This window comes from Nematolebias whitei, chromosome 2 (genome assembly GCF_014905685.2).
Source record: "Nematolebias whitei isolate Nwh7 chromosome 2, NemWhi1, whole genome shotgun sequence".
Classification (NCBI taxonomy): Eukaryota; Metazoa; Chordata; class Actinopteri; order Cyprinodontiformes; family Rivulidae; genus Nematolebias; species Nematolebias whitei.
Genome location: NC_056499.1, coordinates 2548835 through 2570412, shown reverse-complemented (window position 1 = coordinate 2570412; position 21578 = coordinate 2548835). Strand labels below are relative to the sequence as shown.

Sequence of the window (21578 nt, the reverse complement as noted above, 5' to 3'; positions counted from 1 at the left end):
ACACACAAACACACAAACACACAACACACAAACACACAACACACAACCACACAAACACAACACACAACCACACAAACAGGGGGGTGGGGGGTGGGGGGTGGGGGGTGGGGGGCACTGTTTGGAAGAGGAAAAGAACTGATTCGTCACTCAGAGTTGATTTCTTGTGATCTGCAGGTCAGAGACCAACAATGCAGGACCGACAGTTTGAACTACAGAGGCCTCTGTTTCAAATACCTTCACAGATATCTACTAATGAAGACATCTGAAACTTCACAGAATCTTTTCTTCAGCAAATCAAAAGTGATGCTAATTATCGCTTCCATCTCCACCCGGGCTGACACATGAGGGAGCAGCGTGTTTCCTTAAATAACGACAGTAACAACACCCTCTGCCAGCAACTTGACTAGATGATTACACAGCATGCCATAACGTGTTAACAAGTGCTTTTTCCTTTGTGTGGCTGGAAACCCCCGCAACTAACACATCATTTAGTTTACCATAACCTCCAAGTTATTTTTAGTGAAATAACTGACTGACAAATCTTGATGTTATTTTTATTATTAAAGATTTGCATCAAAATTTAATTTATTTCTAAAATCTAAGAATATCCCAATCTGATCCACACCGGTGCTCTTATTGCTCTTTATACTTTTGTAAACAAGCTCTTTTACAAATAAAACACTTTTTACAAAAATTCATCCAGAGGTATTTAAGGATTTAGAGATTAACATTTGTAGTTTCCTACAACATTTGAAGAATTTCAACTTTTATTTAACTTGAAAATTCTGCAAACGGTGCAGTACAAGTGATTTTATTATATGTTCATTTGGACGGCCGGTCTTTATTGAAGCGAAATAAAAAATCATGCAATCTTTGAATCTTCTCAGGTTTCTGCTCAACTCATGTCCATTTTGTCTTTTGTTCCATTATGTCCTTATAAGTCTTGACCTGATCCTCTTTATTATTTTAATGTAGCGCAGAAATACTTTGCATACCGAATAAAGGCAGTTCGTAGAGCTGACAGTTTGTAGAGGGAAGCAGATGCTGCTTGGATAAAATACGAGCGACATATACAAATATAACTTATTCACAATTTGGATGAAACGCATGTTCATAATATTTCAAGATGATTAAAACATCATCTGAATAAATTTGTTTTGTTTTATATGTTTCTTCAGTTTTTGGAGGTGAGAATATTCAGAAACATGTCCCATGCAAATGACATAAGTGATTTCAACCAAAAAACAAACAGCTGTTTAATAAAACGGTTTCCGATGTGACAATCTCAGAAGCATTTAAAGGTCTTCATTGCAATGTCATGAAGAGTATTTCAATTCAATTTCAATGTAGTTATACAGTGCCAAGTCACAACGGAAGTCATCTCAGGACACCGAAGAAACAAAAGAAAAGAAAAATCACTGTACTGTCCCTGAATACTTCACGGTTCGTTCTTCGCAGACTGGCTCTATAGCGGTTTTTCAAAGTAAGATTGGACATGACACACAGTTGGTTGATTGATGGATGAGCCGCACCATCAGCATGGAATTTTTATTTATAATTAATTATTTTAAATTATATGATGAGTAAAAAGAAATGGACTTGATGTTCCCTCGCCCGGACGTGGGTCACCGGGGCCCCACTCTGGAGCCAGGCCTGGAGGTGGGGCGAGCGCCTGGCGGCCGGGCTTTTACCCATGGAGCTCGGCGAGGAGGAGACGTGGGTCCCCCCTTCCCATGGGCTCACCACCTGTGGGAGGGGCCAAAGGGGTCGGGTGCAATATGGGATGGGTGGTGGCAGAGGGCGGGAACCCTGGCGGTCTGATCCTCGGCTACAGAAGCTGGCTATTGGAACGTGGAATGTCACCTCACTGGTGGGGAAGGAGCCTGAGCTGGTGTGTGAGGCTGAGAGGTTCCGGCTAGAAATAGTCGGACTCACCTCTACGCATGGCTCGGGCTCTGGAACCAGTTTCCTTGAGAGGGGTTGGACACTCTTACACTCTGGAGTTGCCCCTGGTGAGAGGCGCTGAGCAGGAGTGGGCGTACTTATTGCCCCCCAACTTGGTGCCTGTGTGTTGGGGTTCACCCCGGTGAATGAGAGGGTGGCCTCCCTCCGCCTACGTGTGGGGGGACGGGTTCTGACTGTCGTTTGTGCTTATGCACCAAACGGCAGATCAGATTATCCACCCTGTCTGGAGTCCTTGGAGGGGGTACTAGAAAGTGCACCTCCTGGGGACTCCCTTGTTCTGCTGGGGGACTTCAATGCTCACGTGGGCAATGACAGTGAGACCTGGAGGGGTGTGGTTGGGAGGAACGGCCCCCCTGATCTGAACCCGTGTGGTGTTCTGTTGTTGGACTTCTGTGCTCGTCATGGATTGTCAATAACGAACACCGTGTTCAAGCATAAGGGTGTCCATATGTGCACTTGGCAACAGGACACTCTAGGCTGCAGTTCAGCTCATCTGATCTGCGGCCACATGTCTTGGACACTCGGGTGAAGAGAGGGGCGGAGCTTTCCACTGATCACTACCTGGTGGTGAGTTGGCTCCGATGGTTGGGGAGGATGCCGGTCAGACCTGGCAGACCCAAACGTATTGTGAGGGTTTGCTGGGAACGTCTGGCAGAGTCTCCTGTGAGACGGAGTTTCAACTCCCACCTCCGGGAGAACTTCGAACATGTTCCGGGGGAGGTGGGGGACATTGAGTCTGAGTGGACCATGTTCCGTGCCTCTATTGTTGAGACGGCTTACCAGAGCTGTGGTTGCAAGGTTGTCGTGCCTGTCGCGGCGGCAACCCTCGAACCTGATGGTGGACACCCGTCGGTGAGGGATGCTGTCAGGCTGAAGAAGGAGTCCTATCTGGCCTTTTTGGACTGTGGGACCCCGGAAGCAGCTGATGGGTACCGGCAGTCCAAGCAACATGCAGCTCGGGTGGTCGCTGAGGCAAAAACTCGGGCATGGGAGGAGTTATGATTGTCTACTGTTGTACTGATAAATATCTCCTGGAGGGTAAACTGTATCTTGGCTGCAAGAATCAAGCTGAGAAATCCTTCGTTTTCTACAACTGATAGTGGTTGTTCATTAATTATGATGAAGTTTAGCAACTTCTCAGTAAACATTTGAGCTCCGGGGTTTCAGCGATGTGTTTTTCTTGTTCAATCCGCAGCAAGCAGTCTGATCTCGGTCAGCCACGCTCAGTCTGCCCCTCCTCCGACACGGACACTGAGTGGGTCAGACTGAGCGTGGCTGACCGAAATCAGACTGCCTTCTCCGGACTGAACAAAAATAACAGACCGCTGAAGCCCCGGAGCTCGAATGTCCAACGTAAAACTAACTTGACCGTGGTTTAATGTGGTGCTATGGCTCTGCAGACATTGCACGTTGCTGTCTTGTTTTGTGGTGTTTAGTGTAAAATACTTCCACACAGCGGACATGTTTAGATGAAAAGTTTGTTAGCTGTTAGCCACAGTGCTGCTAACTCAGTCCTCACGTTGTAGCTGCTGCAAACTATGAACTGGATTTCCTGAATGTGAGACGGGTCTTATTACTCTGGGTTCATGAGACACGCCTCCGTTCAGGAAATCCATTCCATAGTTTGAAGCAAACGTGCAGCGCAACCACAGACATACATCATGGATTGGAAATATCGGCAGGTTGGATCAGAAAATATGATACGTAAATTATGCTGGTATCCAGGGTCGGTATACCGATACTGGATCGGCCCCATCCCTGGTTTTAAAGACATTTCAACTTTAATGCACCTGAACACACAGCGTCTCTTACACCTGCAGTCTCAAAGCGTCACAGTTACTGCTAAGCTAAGATGCTAAAGACGTAGCTCCTCTTCTCTCCTCCTAACATACAAAGTATATAATGCAGCTTTCTTTCTGACATTTTAATTTCAATCTGTGTGCATTAAGTTTAAATCAAAGCTCAATCTGTTAAAACTAGTTTGTGATCCAATAGTGCCTTCTCGTGTTTGAGCGATTTGAACGAGGTTGATTGGTGGAACAATGAACAGGGTCTGCTGGCAAAGCTACCGTCTCAGCACCAGCCAGTTTAAAACAAGAGATTACCAAAGATGTATCACCCGCAGTGACTGAACATATTTATACACAGTTCATCCAGGGATCCACAAAACACAAGCACTTTTTCCTCATTTCCTTCCTTTCCATCGCTGTAAAATCAGAGTACTTAGTTTATTTTGGTGGCGCAGACAGAGTGAATAGTTGTTTGTCTCGTTTGTCTCTATGTGTCCCTATGATGGACTGGAGACCTGTCCAGGATGTCCCCTGCCTCTCACACAGTGACCGCTGGATATGGGCACCAGTGATCAGAAAGGGAAGAAGCAGGTAAAGATGATGGATAGATAGTTTCTTTTGTCCACAACTGAAGTGCTGTTTCTCTTATTTTAAGATGTTTCAGAAACAGCTCAGAGATAAAAAATTATCTGGCTACTAGTTTGATGAAAACTTTATTATTGTTTTTTTTTTTTTTACAAAGAACTGAAGACAAAAATGTAATTTTACATAAATCAAAAACAAACAACAGCAAAAACCATCTCTGCAGCTAATACAGCTAATGTTGCAGCTAAAGTTTTGACATTGTTGGTTCTTTAATAATCTGTGTGTTTAAAATCATTCTGGCTGCTAATATACGACACTTTATTTTTTATTGCTTCACTAAACATTAAACAAGGCTGTAAAAAGATCTGAAGCCCATTATGCCCAGGGGCACTACCAAGAGGTGTCCACGCGGGCAATGGCCACCCCATTAAAGTTGTTGTCTCTCTTGGCCAGAAAGTCGTATCCTCCTGAGTTCTGAGCTTTTGTTTGTTGTAGATTTCTATTCCCCCCACCCCCCGGCTATTCAGGACTAGTAGAAACCCATAAGCATTACAAACACTTATTTTTAACGTTTAGTAGTTTATTTGTATGAATCCAGTCCTTGAAAGACAGTTGTCCTAAATAAAGGCATGTCCAAATTGAACAGAATAAATACATTTGATGCATTAAGCCAACACTAGTACATCAGAATGCAGAGTCTCACAAAGTCACACGCATATTTTAAATTAGTTATAATTTTAAAAGAGAAGGGACCGAGGTTACATGAACTGTGTAGTGACTGTGCTGTTCTCAGTTGTTAATTTAGTTAAAAAATGAAGTACGCTTATTCCAGAAGGTCAATCCTTTACTCCCATATCACAGTATTTTTCAAATAGCCTTCATATGACAACAAAATGCATTAAAACATTAAATTAAACCTGAAATAGAGTTATAGTTTTTAGTTTTGCTGTTCCATTCCAAGATTGTCAGTGGCCTCTGTCTTTCCTCCCCTTTGAAATCTTTCTGTAAATGTTAGTCTGCATGTTAACCTGTCACCTGTGCTTCTTTTCCAAACATCTGTTTTCAACCACAGACACGACAAACCTCATACCAACAAACCTACAAGGTTTGGACCTGGTGGATGTTACGACAGCGCCATCCACCCAGTGTATGAACAGCCTGAGCCGTTTACAACGGAGCCACCGAAGCTCAGCTACACAGCCGGGGCATTGTTTACTTTGATTGAATAGGACGTAATATGTGCCTGTCAGCTGGTTCGGTCCACTGTAAATGCTTTTGTTGTGGGAGGAAGTGGCTTTGTGTCAGCTCCGCCAAACCAGCAGCACGACCCTTGAATCAACAGACTCACACAAGCACAGCTGTACATTTTCACTCATCTTTCCATTCAAACACATTTAATAATACTTTATTGATCATATTTATTAACGTGAACAGAGAAATGTAAAGACATAATGCCTTTGATCCTGAAAAATTCAGATGCATTTGACTGCAGCTGATGCACGTCTTTACTCAATATGACCAATGTATTGACCCATAGATGTGCAGCTGTGACACGTGATTCCCATAGCGGCTACACAATCATGAGCATATGACACAAAATATAAATACAGACCTGTCTATGCAGCACAGAAAATCACCGAATCACAAATGTCGACAGTAATGGTTCATAGGACATAAAGCGAGTGGCTGTGGTAGTGAAGAGAGTCCATCCATGCGTATAAATTTACATATTTACTCACTATCAAAATGTGCACCCCAGTTTATACGCAGGCAGAAAGCTCAGGCTGCATCTTCATCGCCTGCAGCCGCAACACGGTGATGTTTCTGTCTGTATCTGTGTATTCAAGTGTCTTTCTGTTAATACCTGTGGTGTACATTTACAACTCATTAACTTTTTTAATTAACCCGATTCAAGATGGTTTCCACAGCTAACTAACCTAAAAACACAAGTATCAATATAAATCAGTCAATTTTACAGTTAGTGATAAAAAATCTGGTGAACTCACAGATTGTGTAAGAAATGTGTTTAAAATTTTGTAGTTAACTAGTTTGAATCAATTCCGTCTGTTAGAAAAGTATTGAATGAACCACACGACACATTTTATTGAATCTTTTAGAAAATAATCATTGGATGCATCTACAACTGATTAATTTTGGAGGCTATTAATTGAAAATGGTAAACAGCCAGCTGACCTTAGAAAACACAATAACGTCTATGATTTTGTTGGGTTTATAATTTTAAACAAATTTATTTGTGCTAAAACTAGATGTGGCTATAGCTAAAATTAATTTACAACACATACGTCAGATGCTACTCAACATCTTCATGTCCATCTTCTACCAAATATCTGTAGTCTGGTCATGGAGGTAACAGATCCAAGACAGAAATCCAGACATCCCTCTCACCAGTAACATTTCCCAGCTCGTTCTGGGGGACCCTTTTCATTCATTCAATCTTTATTTAAACAGATAAATCACATTGAGCCTCGAAGACTCATTTACAAGTGAGACCTGTTTGGACAAACAATAAAGTGGTTAACTGGACACATGTTGGAGTTGGAGGTGGAAAAATTCATATCAGACTTTTTCTTGGCTGAGAAAAACCTCTAATATTGAAAAAAACACCTCGCACAAACAAGCACGTATTTACATAGATATTCTGCAGACGGGGGAGACGAGAGCGGTCAGCAATGATCATAGATGCTCTCGAGGGCACTGTAAGAGTTCTGATAGGATGTAATAATCAATCAATGTCCTCCAGTGAGATCCATAAACATTCTCGAGGTATGTTGAGAAATGGCCAAGAATAACGTCTATGAGAATCCAAGAGTCCTGAAGTGATGACACGAGTTTATTCAGCTGGTTCATCTGGTTATCAGTTGGAAATTCCTCAGGGAGGGGGTGGTGAGCGTCAGATCACATGTTCTCCAGGTGAATTCAGATAAGATGGCCTTCAAGACCAGCCATGGGAACCAAATTTAGATAAACACACAGTTGTTTTGGGGACAGGCAGAACTTAATGACATCTACCTTGAGTCTGTGTTGGTCCACTCGGTTCCGAAATGTCCACATTACATGGCCACACCGATGGAACGTGACCGAGTAAAATCCCCAAGATCTGATCCATTCAGCCCAAAGCATTTGAGTCCGGGTACACGAGACACGGACCAAGCCATCATAAAGGCAAGCAGCATGATCGGGTCCAAATTTGCTGCCGACTACTTCCTTGATTGTAGATAAAACCAGCAACCAGCAGAATCCAAAAAGCAGAAACCAGTTATCGTAAATCCAATTAAATATGCGCCCTTAAAATCCACAGATGGCAGCAGAGACACATCATCAAGTCTTCCAGTCGATGAGATATCCAGCTGCGTGCATGCCAACAGGGCAAATCGGCTCGCCTAAAGCCTGTCTTCTCTTGAAGAAATGTTGTAAATTGAGTTGAGGAACCAACTGGTCAGAACAAGTCCATAATTATGGTTCGGAAGATGCAAGAGAGGCTCACAAGCAGTTTCACAGACAGACAGAGCAACAAAGCAAAGAGGGGAGAAGCATCCGATCTCGGCAAGAGCAAGTGGTGAAGTGACCCTGAGATGTTCCCAGGTCAGAGAAGACACAAAATCCCTCCAGCGAGTTCGGGGTCTTCCCTGGAGCCTCCTATCAGTGGGATGTGCCCAAAAAACTCCAAAGGGAGGCATCCTCCTGGACACCTGGTCTTCTGGACTCATCCTCGGTACTAAGGGTGTTGCTTTGGTCCATCACGGTGAAGCTGAGTCGAAAGGCAAAGCTCTCTATTTACTGGTCTGTCTACGTTCCACCCCTCACCTGTGGCCATGAGGTTTGGATCATGACCAAAAGATCCAAGTCTCGGACTTAAATGGGCTTCCTTCATAGGGTGGCCGGGCTCAGCCTTAGAGACGAGGTGAGGAGCTACGTCATCCGGCAGGAGCTCAGAGTACAGCCGCTGCTTCTTCGCATTAAAAGGGGTCAGTTGAGGAGGTTCGGGCATCTGATTAGGATGCCTCCTGCACAGATGCTACTCATTAAAAACAATTAGGATTAAAACTTGAACTGTTGGAGTCCATTTTGATCTGATAACAAAATACATCATGAATCACTTGATGGATTTTAATGAAACTCTCAGTAAATATTCAGTGAACGTACAGCTACAGCTGGTTAACTAATTCAAGTTGGCCATCACAGCAAATCAAGAGTCAAACAAAAAAGGCTCTAACTCAATCAGTTTTACAGACAGAGCTAAGGTTTAATGTAGTAGTCACTGAAAGTCATTCACAACATCGCTGAGCGTGGCATTTTGTGATATTGCGTTAGATTCAAGGTCTGACAAAAAATGTCTACAGCTGTCATTTCTCAACATAACTGGATTCTAGCTTAAAACTCTGGCATGACAGCTGGCAGGCACGAATCATTCTTCTAAGGAATGTTTGACGTTTAACGAGTTCTCAAATGAGTTTTCCTTTTTCTAGTTTGCAGAGGTACATAAATGGAATTTTACCTGAAAACATGTTCCTCATATTTAAAGTCAGCTAATTTTAACAAACAGCTGATATTTTTTTATTTATTGTCACAATCAGACCTAGAATGAACATGTTTGTAATTACTAAATAGTTTTAATAAATATGGACAGTGGATCTCCTAAAGGGTTGAACTTGGAAATTTAAAAACAGAAGCTAAATGTCTTCAGCTGTGACAACAAAGTCCATGTTCAATAATCCAGGTATACAATCCAACATTTTTCAGTCAGGTCATCTGGACAGTTTCTTTTTTTGTGCTGAAACGTTTCGCCTTCGATCCAGAAGGCTTCATCAGTCAAGGAAACACAACAAAACTGATTCTTCCCCCAACATCTTACTCCAAAGTGGAACAAACCAGTTCTGCTTGTGATAAGATGGTCTCTTTGGTATGCCCCTCCTCCATTGCCGGCCCTCTTCCTTGTTGACAGTCTTGCCAAACTGGTTGAAAACAACAAAGTCCATGCTCAATAATCCAGGTATACAATCCAACATTTTTCAGTCAGGTCTGCAGCTGTGAGTTTCCCCCTTTTCAGCCTGCCAGTGGCTATCTCGTCTAAAACATAACACCAGTTACATAATTCATTCTTTAGAGACTGATGTAGCTATGACTACTGAAATATGTGCCCCCACTTAAGGTAGTACTCGCTACCACCATACATTTTACACAGGACTGCAGTAACCATGGCAACACAAGTTTTCAAAATAGGCCAGTAAAATCTAAGGAAATTTCTTATATATATAATACAGTGCATATATATACTGTACATATATGTACAGTACATATATATGTACTGTACATATGCCCTCAAGCCAAATGGACTAAATGTTCAAGACGACTTTGAAACAGTCTTTGACTGCCTGATGCTTGAACTTCTACAAACTCCCACAGTCCTGCACCACACAGACCACTGTGCCTGTCCACTCCTGCAGAAAACATGCTGTCAAGAAAGATGCAACGCAGACGCTGTAGTCCTGACAAGCAATGGGCGAGAAAGAGAAATGTGCAACAGCGAACTTACCTTCTCCCCTTGGCAGATTATTGTGAATCATCCGACTAATTCAAGCTCTGCTCTTTGTTAATTTCCATTTTTCCAATAAGGGAAATGCAAATAAACTGCTAGCAGGTCTTTAAACAAAACAAACGAGCACACCCACAGACAAGCAGTTTCCCTGAAGAGTAAAGTCAAGCTGACACTCCAGAGCTCAAAAATCCTGAATTTAAAGCCATCTTCTGTAGAAATTGGACAAAGGGGGTCATTACACAATCCCAAAGGACAACATAGAAACATTTTATCTTCTCCTATGTCCCGTGTTGTTTGTTATTCTCAGTGTTGAATAAAACTGAATAAATGTGAGGCACAAGCTTCATTCCTCTCAGTTTGATGCGGTGTATCAAAAGTCAAGTCATTTCAGTAAAAGACACAAGGATTAAAATAGTTATTTTTTTAAATCCAGCAGAGCTTGTGTGAATAGATAAGTGAGAAGCACTGTCAAAGCAACATTGTTCTAATATTTTCCTTTACAATGCATGTACAAATTATGTTTTGTGCATATTTACGTTTGAAGATGGTGATTAAAGTGAAGAACTGTGAAGTTAGTTACTTAGTTACTGTGAAGTAACTGAATTCTGAGGTTTTGTGACCAAGCAACTAGAGTTGCAGGTTTTGAGTAGTTTTCTGAACCACTTTGACCTTGGTTGTCCTCAGGCTGTTTCTGTGAGTAGCAAGTGGTCATCTGGCCTAAAACATTTGATTGTTGTACACGATGGTTGATTGTTTTGGATGGGTGTGTTTGAATGTGTTAAAAGCTTCTGAGAGTCCAACAAGAGGTTGTCTTGAAACACAGCAGTGAAGGCTACTCATGGGACAGATCTGGTTGGCAGGCCGAAGACTGAGGAAGTCCTCTGGATGGGGGATGAAACATTTCTCACTTAAAGAAACTGGTCCAAATGACACCATTTAATCTTTTTTGTTTTTATGGACAGAACTTCTCGGTGCAGCCAGGGGATGGAGGGAGTCCAGTTCGGTGGCCTCAGGATTCATCTCTGCTCTTTGCAGATGATGTTGGCGTCTTCGTGCCGTGATCTTCAGCTCTCACTGGAGGGGTTCACAACCGAGTGTGAAGCAGCTGAGATGAGAACCAGCACCTCCAAATCTGAGGCCATGGTCCTCAACTGGAAAAGGGTGGATTGTTCTCGTCAGGACGAGGGTGAGGTTCTGCCTCAAGTGGAGCAGTTCAAGTATCTCAGGTTCTTGTTCACAAGTGAAGAATGGAGCGTGAGATTGACAGATGGATTGGTGCAGCGTCTGCAGTATTGTGGACTCTGTACCGGTCCGTTGTGGTGAAGAGGGAGCTGAGCTGTAAGACAAAGCTCTCTGTTTACTGGTCAGTCTACGTTCCTCCCCTCACCTCTGGTCCTGAACTCTGGTAGAGACTGAAAGAATGAGATTGTGGATCCAGGAGGTTGAAATGAGTTTCCTCTGCAGGGTAGCTGGACTCTCCCTCAGAGACAGGGGGAGAAGTTCAGTTATCAGGAGAGACTCAGTAGAACCTCTGCTCCTCCACATCCAGAGGAGCCAGTTGAGGAGGTTCATCTGGTAAGGATGCTCCCTGGACTCCTCCCCAGGGAGATGCTTTGGGCATGTCCGACTGGGAGGAGACCCCGGGGAAGACTCAGGACACTCTGGAGAGACTACGTCTCTGTTAGTATGGGAACACCTTGGAGTCCTCCCAGAAGAGCTGGAAGAGGCTGTGGAAAGATGTCTGGACCTCTCTGCTCAAGATGCTGCCCCCGAGACCTGAGTCCAGAACAAGAGGAAGATGATGGATGGATGGATGGATGTAATAGCTCCACAGAATGGGAGGATTCTTTTGCTCATGCTCAAAGTCTTTTGTGTACAACAATTTTTCTCGAGTTAAACTCCAACACCTGAAGGAATTGGATTTTAAAACTCAAGTGAACATTACTTAAGTTCATGACCCCCCAACGTTCAGATATCACCCTCTATGAGTGAAGCCAAAATAATCCTATCTTGCGTAATGTGAGAAAAATGTCAAAAAGATTCAGAACATTTGTTGTGCTTTCATAATTTATGTGGACATACCTATAAAACAAACTTCCTTATAATGTAGGTGAACTAAACGGGCATAAATTAAGATTATTTTAGTAGAAACTCAGTTTTAATATGTCGAGCCAAACAGACTGAGCAAATACACAAAGAAGCACTGCAACAAAACTGTCTACAGAGCAATCTCATTCCTCGTTGAATGTTTAGAGATGAAGCGTCAGGCCAAGCTGACAGTCACTGACACTGACAGGGGAGCACTCATGTGACATCATCCCAGCACAGCGCCAGTCCACACCCTCAGGAAAAGACGGTTTAGATGAGCAGTGATGGGGGAGACAAAATGGAAGCTGCAACAGGGAAATTCAAGAGGGCTGAATGGATGGGGAAGTGGATGGACGGGTGGGAACATGAGGGATGAGTGTTACCAAAAGAACCGTCTCCATAAACACGCTGCACTTGGGTCTTGCTGATCAAACACTAGACTCGCCCTAGGAGGCCATGAAATACAATCTGGGTTCCAAGTCTTATGATGGATGAGGCCCAGGCTTCAGTGTCGGTCCACTCAGCACTCTCCTTCAGCAGGGACAAATCACTCGGTCGCCCCCCCAGCATGCAGGCTAAAACAACAAATGGAGCCATCTCTACCCATGGACTGGCTGGATTCTCCCATAACAGACTATCCCAGCCCTCTTGAGATTAATGCACTGGGCGTAGTTGTTTTAGTGAATTTATGCATAAAGAGGGAAGTGAGAGAACATAAAGCAACATCTGACCCCTTTCAAAACTGGCAATGCAATCAATTCCATTCAAACATTGACATGGAGCGCTGATCACGGTCACTTTCTGTGACGCCCCTTTCACTTTTCTTTCATGGCCCATCTTAAATCAGCTCACAGCCACATGAAGAAACAGGGGAACGAGCTCCAGACGTTTTCCTTACAGTTTTTTTTAAATACATCTCGTTTGTGTTGACCTACATCGCTTTTCTGTCCAATCTTTTTTCCTCCACCTCTGGAGCTGCTGCTGGTCCTAAACGCTTACATTGGGGTCTGGTGGCCAGCCAGGAGAGTCATTAGGTGTGTTCTGTGATTGCTGGTTCAGACACACAGTTGAAAATGTCAGATATGTCAGCTGGAAAAGGGGTGACTAAAACTTTCTGCTTGATGAATACAGCACCGTGTTGCCATGTGCAGCTCAGAGAGCGCTGAAAAACCACAAGATCAAAGCTCTGCATAGACATCAAAGTCAGACCTGATGTATGCTTGGGTTTATAACTCAGTCATTTTTATAGATAATGACATCTGGTGTGGTAGTAGCTGAGAGTCATTCACAACACACATTCTGAGCACTACACACTGGATGGTGCCTACACTTAAAACTTTGGCATTTACAAAGAAAAGCATTGTTTCAACTTTTTCCAGTTTAAAGTTGTAATTCATGAACCACTACATTTGTTTAGTTTTAACATAATTCATTTTATTAACATTTAATTTTCTATGTTTTTATGATTGTCTGTAGTTGTCTGTACCTCATCTGTGTTCCTTGTTAAAACAGGTCTCTCCTGTAAATGAGTCCTCGAGGCTCAATGAGACTAATTTGTAAAAATAAAGGATGAATTCATTCATTCATTTAACCTTCATTTAGACAGAAAAATCACAATGAGCCTCGAAGACTCATTTACAAGTGAGATTTGTTTAGACAGACAAAAGTAGTGAAACTGGACACATGTAGGAATTGGAGACAAAAACATTCCTTTAAAACTTTTTCTTCTAGACTGAGAAGAAAAACTAATATTAAAAAAACACCTCGCACATAAAGCACATAGTGACAAAGACATTCCGCGGGGGGGTAGACGACGAGAGTGGATGCACTCGAGGACACTGTAAGAGTTCTGATAAGGATGTAATAATTAACCAGTTCCCTTCGATGAGATCCATAAATATTCTCGAGGGATGTCGGGGAATGGCCAAGGACAAAGTCTATGAGAATCCAAGAGTCCAGAAATGATGACACAATGTTTAATCAGCTGGTTTCCTCTGGTTATCAGTTGGAAATTGCTGGATGGTAGGGGGAGGGGGCGGGGCAGAGCATCAGACCACATGTTCTCCAGGCAAATTCAGATAAGATGGCCTTCAAGGCCAGCCAAGGGAGCCAAATTCAGAGAAACACACAGTTGTTTTTGGGACAGGCAGAACTTAATGACATCTACCTTGAGTGTGTGTCGGTCCAAATGGTTCCAAAATGTCCAAATTACATGGCCACACCAAAAGAATGTGTCTGAGTAAAATCCTTGAGATCTGATCCATTCTGCCCAAAGCATTTGAGTCTGGGTACTCAAGGCACAAACCAAGCCATCATAAAGGCAAACAGCGTGATCGGATCCAAATTTGCTGCCGATGACTGCTTTGTTTGTGGATAAAACCAGCAACCAGACAAATCCAAAACGCAGGAACCAGTTATCATAAATCCTATTAAATACGCGTCCTTAAAAAACACAAATGGCAGCAGAGATAGACACATCATCAAGTCTTCCAAGTCGATGAGATATCCAGCTGCGTGCGTGCCAACAGGGCAAATCGGCTCACCTAAAGCCTGTCTTCTCTTCAAAGAAATGTTATCAATTGTGTTCAGGGACCAACTGATCAAATCAAGTCCATAATTATGGTTCGGAAGATTTGTAGAGAGGCTCAGAAGCAGTTTCACAGACAGACAGAGCAGCAAAGCAAAGCGGAGAGGGAGGGGAAAAGCATCCGACCTCGACAAGAGCAAGTGGTGAAGTGAATGAACCACTGGATGTATTTTAATAAAATTCTCAGAAAGTAATCCTTGGATATATTTCTACAACAAAATTAACTTTTGGAGTCAACCCAACTCAAGATGGCCACCACAGCTAATCAACCTCAGCAAACACATAAATGGTGTAACTCCATCAGTTTTACAGGTTTGGCCAAAACGTCTGTAGCCGAGCCCGTCTCTTCAGAAGATGATCTCAGTTAAAAGTCTGCTATGAAAGGTGGTGGACAACGAGCTTTCCTCCAAGTTATACTAGACTTTAAATTAAACATTTATTTTTTCTTGTGCAGCTGCACTAATGACAACTAATTAAACAGAGTAGAACAGTTACAATGTGTAGAAGCCAAAGGCTGGTTAGTTACAGCCACCCTGGCAGCTTTATGTTGAACGAGGATCCTTGTGTGATCCTCTGTCCGCTCTCAGCACGAACTCATTGTTGGCTCAGACTGAATGGGGGCCAACAGATGTGCTCCACGTTAGAAACCATTTCATGTTTTACAAACTAAACATTCAGAGTGGATGTTGTCTCAGGTCAGCGGACTCTTTTGGGTTTATTCAAATGTATTTCTCTGTGTGTGGCTGAATCTCTGAGCTCATTAAAAGGCGGCCCTGCATGCAGCAGCATCTTTCTAAGATGATAGCACGAACAGCCTCAGGGTCTCCATCATTGTTATCTGCAGGTGGGTGGTTTTGTCCAGTCCACCGTGGGGCTTTGGCTGATCAACCACAGTGACCCAAACTGACTTGCATAACACGAAGCTGCACACGAAGAGGTGGGTCCATTTAACACAGAGGGAGAAAACACTGATAAGAAAATAAGACATGAGAAAAAACAGATGATTCTGAAATTTATATGAACACTCATAATCAGCAATTTAACGAAACCAGGGCAGGTAAGATTAACTTCAACAAGACTCTACTAAAACATATTTCCAGATCATTTTTGAGGAAAGGTGAGGACTCAAACAGGATCACAGAAGTAAGAAAATATTACATTTTTTCTCAATTTCAGACTGAACTGTAGTTGTACGCCCAGTGATTGATTACTTGCTGAAAGCTTCAATCAAATCTGTTTAGTGCAGATATTTAGCTAACAGAGCTGAATCTAATAATGATGGCAAACTCAGATCTTCCACAGTTAGTGCTTGGAGTGCATGTTGGGGATCAGTCTCAGCTACTAACACTCCAAGTTTATATCAATATCTGTAAAACTGATGTTCCTCGTGCACGTTTTTGAGTTGACTAAGATTGCTTTACTAAGACAAACCACCAACACAAAGCTAAAGTCAACAAAAAGAGCACAAACATGAACAGCACAGAGCATTTACACTGCAGGTATTACATGAGCATGACTCTAGAAAAGTGCAGACTCAGTAAAAACTGAATTTTGTTTGGTGCATTATTCATTCATTTATTTATCTGCATTATGAAAATAAAAATGTGATAAATGTGATAATTGTTGTTTCAATAAAAACAATGATGCAACACAGTGGTAAATATATCCCCATCATCACTTTTACTGTGTACTGAGAGCGTTAAATACAATTTAAACAAATATTTTTGTAGGATTATTATTAATTATTGCTATATTAAACTGGTTAAAATGTTTAAAATGTAATGTTACAACAAGCTTGCAAGTAAAAATCTTACAATAAAGAGATGTGCTGTTATAATGATATAATGAGTGTTAATTATCAATTACAGATCTAGTTGTGGTTATGTCTGCAGTAGAACGGTTGGCCACCAGAGCTTGTTGTTCATCCAACGAGGGAAATTCTTTGGCTGTAATGATTCATGCTGATAATTTGCTTTGCAGCTGTGATGTGGATTAATGAGTGGCTGAATGCTGAAAACACAATAAAGTTGCACTAATATGTTCATATTAGCGATGGATCAAATGAGTCAGCACGCTGTGAAAACGATCACTCACACTAATCTGCTGTAAAAACTGATCTCTGCTGCGCGCCGGGACGTTTGAACCGTTTCACACTCTCGTGGCTTTACAGCCCACATACGTGATGTTCTTCTTCAGTTTATTGACATCAGTTCCTACAGCAGCCACAACTACAGGGTAGGGAGTAAACAGCAAGATGGCGAGATAATCCAAGTACATTTTGAGGTATTCAGAAAGTTATGAATGATATTTTTTTAAAACTTGCATTGTGTTTTATGTCTTATTGCCGAATATTTTGTTATAATATTTTAATACTGTTGCTGTATTTGTAGTGGCTTGTTTGCACCGTGCACGTTGCCCAGGACATCCTTGTAAAAGAGATTAATAATTTCAGTGGATTTCTTGCCTGGTAAAATAACGGTTTAAATTTTAAAAATTGCCACCTGACTAAATAATGTTACACGTGTGACAACATGTTTCCAGGCTGTTCTCAGTGTTTACTCCCCACCTGAACGTCGCACCAGCTTTTCTTTCTTTCCTCCATTTTTCCTACGAACAGATGTGATATTTTTAGACATTTGTGCTCGAAGCAGTTTCTGATTACATTTTATAAACCAAAAGAGCCCCAAACCTCCAGTGATGTGTCTATTTTTGTCTTGCAGCACATTCTTCCAGAATGCTGGGAGCAAAGGTTTCCTCTCGTCTCCGTCTCTCTGTCTGTGTCTGACAGCTCCTGGTTTTGTCACATGTAATCTTGGCGGGTTCACCCCATTGCATCGTGCACAGTCTGCCACAGGTTCCATGAAGATAACCTGCATCAGGCCTGCAGACCAGAGCAGGGAGGTGACTACAGAGACACAGGGTGAGGATGACGTACGGTGATGATGATGGAGAGCTCTTATGGAGGGACTCTGGACCACTCGGACAACGTGAGCCCTCTGGGCTAAAGCGATTACAGTTCAGAACTTCACAGACTCCGAACACTGAGACTGTGGGACACGGCCATCTCCATCTCCCGTTTTGACCTTTAAATATTTTAAACCCAATTTAAAAGAATAAAAAAAGACATTATTGTTGCAATAACATCAAGGGAACACATTTATCATGTTGTCTTCATCCACAGCAGACTTCTCATTCACTCACAGATGACCTAGTTAGAACAGCGCTCTCATGTGCACGGCTGAAAGGTTTTCAGATATTTAATGGAATTGTAATCCCCCCCCCCCCAACTATCAAAAACTGTTTGTAGGAATGCATGTAGAGCTGCCTGTGCAGAACTGTGCCTGCGGTTATCCTCAGCGCAGCACATTTTAAGCACTTTATCTCTGGAACACTGATGCGATAAGAGACGAGCCTGTTCTGTCCTTTGTTCAGCAGCTGGGAGCGCGTCAGCCTCCGACTGCTGCTGCGAGATCACGCTACATCACAGAACTTAGCATATTTTTGGACGAGCGTTTCATGTCAGGAATCTTACTTTCAAATAATGAGGGTGCTCTTCTCCTGCGCCTGCGACTCGAAAGATCAAAAGAGCAGTAAAGAGCGGCAGACAAGCTTTCAAAGGTCTGGGTGGGACCAGAGACACAAGAGTCAATCTGGAGAGAGAACGTGGTCATACTGAAATCAAAACCAGGCTAATTATCAAGTGGGGCTTATCACAAAGGGGAAAATATCAAATGCTCTGAGATTTTTTAGTTAAAGTCTAAATGATAGAGACACCAATGAAAAGGAGAGAAACCCAACTAGTGTAATAATATTATTAGCTGCAGCAACAAGAACACGACATTCAGCTAAAAACACCAAAACAGGATTCTTTTGTTTTTGGGGATTTTTGAGCTTTAATGACAAAGAGTTTAATTAGATGCTCACGCTTCAGTGCCGTGGTGTCAACAGAAGATTATCGTGAGTATTTATGATACTAAACCAGTTCCAAAACAGCTGGAAAATGTCAACAAAAGCAGAATATTCAAATCTAATAAACCTGTATTTTATTAACACTGAAACATAGTACACATTTCAAATGTTGCAACTAAGACATTTGACACTTTTTAAAAAGGATCATTTTGAATTTCATCCATCCATTTTCTTTACCCGTTTATTCCATTTTGGGTCACGGGGGTCGCTGGTGCCCATGTCCAGCAATCACTGTGCGAGGGGCGGGGTACACCCTGGACAGGTCTCCAGTCCATCACAGGGACACATAGAGACAAACGAGACAAACAACCATTCACTCTCTCACTCACACCTAGGGACAGTTTAGAGTTACCAATCAGCCTAACATGCATGTTTTTGGTCTGTGGGAGGAAACCAGAGCACCCGGAGAAAACCCACGCATGCACGGAGAGAACATGCAAACTGCACCCAGAAAGGCCCCTGGACCGGGGTTTGAACCAGGGACCTGCTCGCTGAGAGGCAGCAGCTCTACCAGTTGCACCACCGTGCTGCCCCATTTTGAATTTGATTTCAGTAATTAAAAAAAAAAACCTTAGTTTTATGAGATTTGCAAATCCAGTTTTTATTTACATGTTACACAATGTCCTGACTTTTTCAAATATGGAGCATTAAATTAAAAACACTTTAAATAAAACCCTGCGCACTTGTCCAGTTCTTTAAGGAACCATCTTGTTTTGATCGCACTCGGACTCACCAGTGCTGAGATCAGAAGTATCTCCGTAACGTGTTGCAGTTTTCCACTCAGCTGTGGTTTAGGGCTCGGGCGGTTTGTGTCTGGGCTCATTTTCATTCTGCAGAGTGAGTCTGGCCACGTTGCCACCATGACTGGAATATATGAAGGACGGGAGTCCATGCATCTAATGGTTGAAGACGTTTGAACTGCATCAGCCTTATTTAACACATAATGACTTTATTTTACTGACTGGAATAATGCGTTACTAAACACAATTAAACTTAAGTGATTTGATTTCCTCATTTGAATAATAGTGCTGGACTTTAAATCAGCCAACAGAAACAACAACTGTTGACTCGTTGTGCTGTTGTGGCAGCTGTTTGCTTGTAGAAACCACAGACGAGCACAGAGGCTCCTACAAACAGGAAACTGGTTTTAATCTCATCTTCTGCCCAGTTTGATCCAGACATTCATTAAAAAGCTTTAAAGCACTCAGCAGTACAAACATCTCCCCAACAAAACCAATCAGCCACAACATTTAAACCACTGTCATGTGAGAAGAAGACTTTTTTTTTAAATAAATGCTTTGAGAAGCTTTTGAGTCCTGACATTAACACAAATGTTACTTTGAATAAACCATGAACACCTCGTGGCATCACCACTCCTTCACAGAACCGAAACATGCTACACTACTGCTTAAGGAACACCGCAGACGGTGCAAACCTCCACCTTCAACTCTCAGAATCAGAACTTGAATGAGCATTCAGGCGATGCAGCAACAGCCCGATCTACTGAGGTCCAGCTCTGCAGCGCTCACAACCCAGAAGACACATGAGGAGGTCCCACTTCCAACACATCAGAGCGGCTTCAGTACACAGCACGAGGCTTTAATGATGTGGCTGATCAGTGGACCATACAGCGTTTCATCAGCTTTGTGTTGTTCACATTCACGCCTCTTTCTTTCTGTTTTTACCTTCTTTCTGGCGTGGTTTCATTTTCTTTGCTCGTCGGTGCCTCCTGAAGATCTGGGAGGTTGGCAAAGTCATCCTGTTCAGCCAGCCCGATTGCTAGAGACAGAACAACCATCTTCCCTTCACTGGACACACAGACAAACAAGGCATCACCAGACCACACCGGTGCAGCATGAGGACACGACGACGAGGGACACACGAGGTGGGACGACAACGAAACCACGCACAAACAGGCAGTGACAGCACCGCAGCCAGCACACATTCATGTTGTGCACAAACACAGAGTGGGAGAGAGGTGGCACACATGGTCAGGAACTACATCTCAGTTTGACTGTGCACATCTTGTCCAAACCTGCATTTGATGCAAACGTCCTTAATAAACACGATTAAACACTTGAACTGTAAACAAGAGCTCTACTGCACATGAAACTGTTTCTCTTCTGTTTTTATTGAACACTAACACAGTGTGTGAAAATATTCAAATTAAAAGAGCAGCAAAAAAATAAATGAAAAACAAAAATAACTTTAATTTTTTAGTAAGTATAAGAACAAAAATATCAGGCAACAAAAACCATCAAGAAAATCAGCATTCACTGCAAATATTTATTACAAACCAAGTTTTACGCTTGTTTTACTTTTTACTTGTGTTTGCAAATAAAAAGAATAAAAAATGAGAAACTAAAAAAGAGGAGTAAGATGAGACAATGTGAACAGGTCTTTATGTTTCTACCGCTGCGTAGCTTTTCTATTAAAAGAATCAGGCAGAAAAGCAACAAGTTTCATCAAAATGAAGTGGCTTTAATAAATCACTCAATGTGTCCGGTTCACTTGTTTCTCTGAACATGCCTGAAACATTTCAAACAACTTTTACTCAAGTCTGCTGCACCGTGAAGTAAAGAGGCTCTGCAGCTGGTGCCCTTTGCTAAAAATGTTTGCCCACTAATAATCTTGTAAGTCACAGTCACAAACGAGCAGGAAATGGGCGCCTGTCGGCCGCTACTCTTTGTTTCCACTCGGTCATGCTTCAAAATGATCGATTCAAGTTGCTACTGTCGAAAAATAAAGCATTTCCAGAATTCTGCAAAACTCTTTACGTGTATATTATTTAAAACTTCATGCTGAGAAGCAGTGGAGGCCCGTCTATAGTAAGGCAACTTTATTTATAGAGCACTTTTCATAGATAATGTCACAAAGTGCTTTACAGAAATACAGAATAGACAAAATAAGACAAAAACAATAACAGCTGATGAAAACAGTATATATTATATATACTGTATATATATAATATATACAGTATATATAATATATACAGTATATATTATATATACTGTATATATTATATACAGTATTTATA

The 21578-nt window shown here is 42.2% G+C and overlaps 1 protein-coding gene across 1 annotated transcript in view; it reads right to left on the bottom strand.

The window, feature by feature from the left end:
* Positions 1-21578, bottom strand: part of syt7b (synaptotagmin VIIb) — a 69870-nt gene that overhangs the window by 14548 nt on the left and 33744 nt on the right. The window contains exon 5 of the mRNA XM_037692691.1: positions 20227-20349. Coding sequence (XP_037548619.1) covers positions 20227-20349 — 123 coding nt within the window. The remainder of the gene's footprint in view (positions 1-20226; positions 20350-21578) is intronic.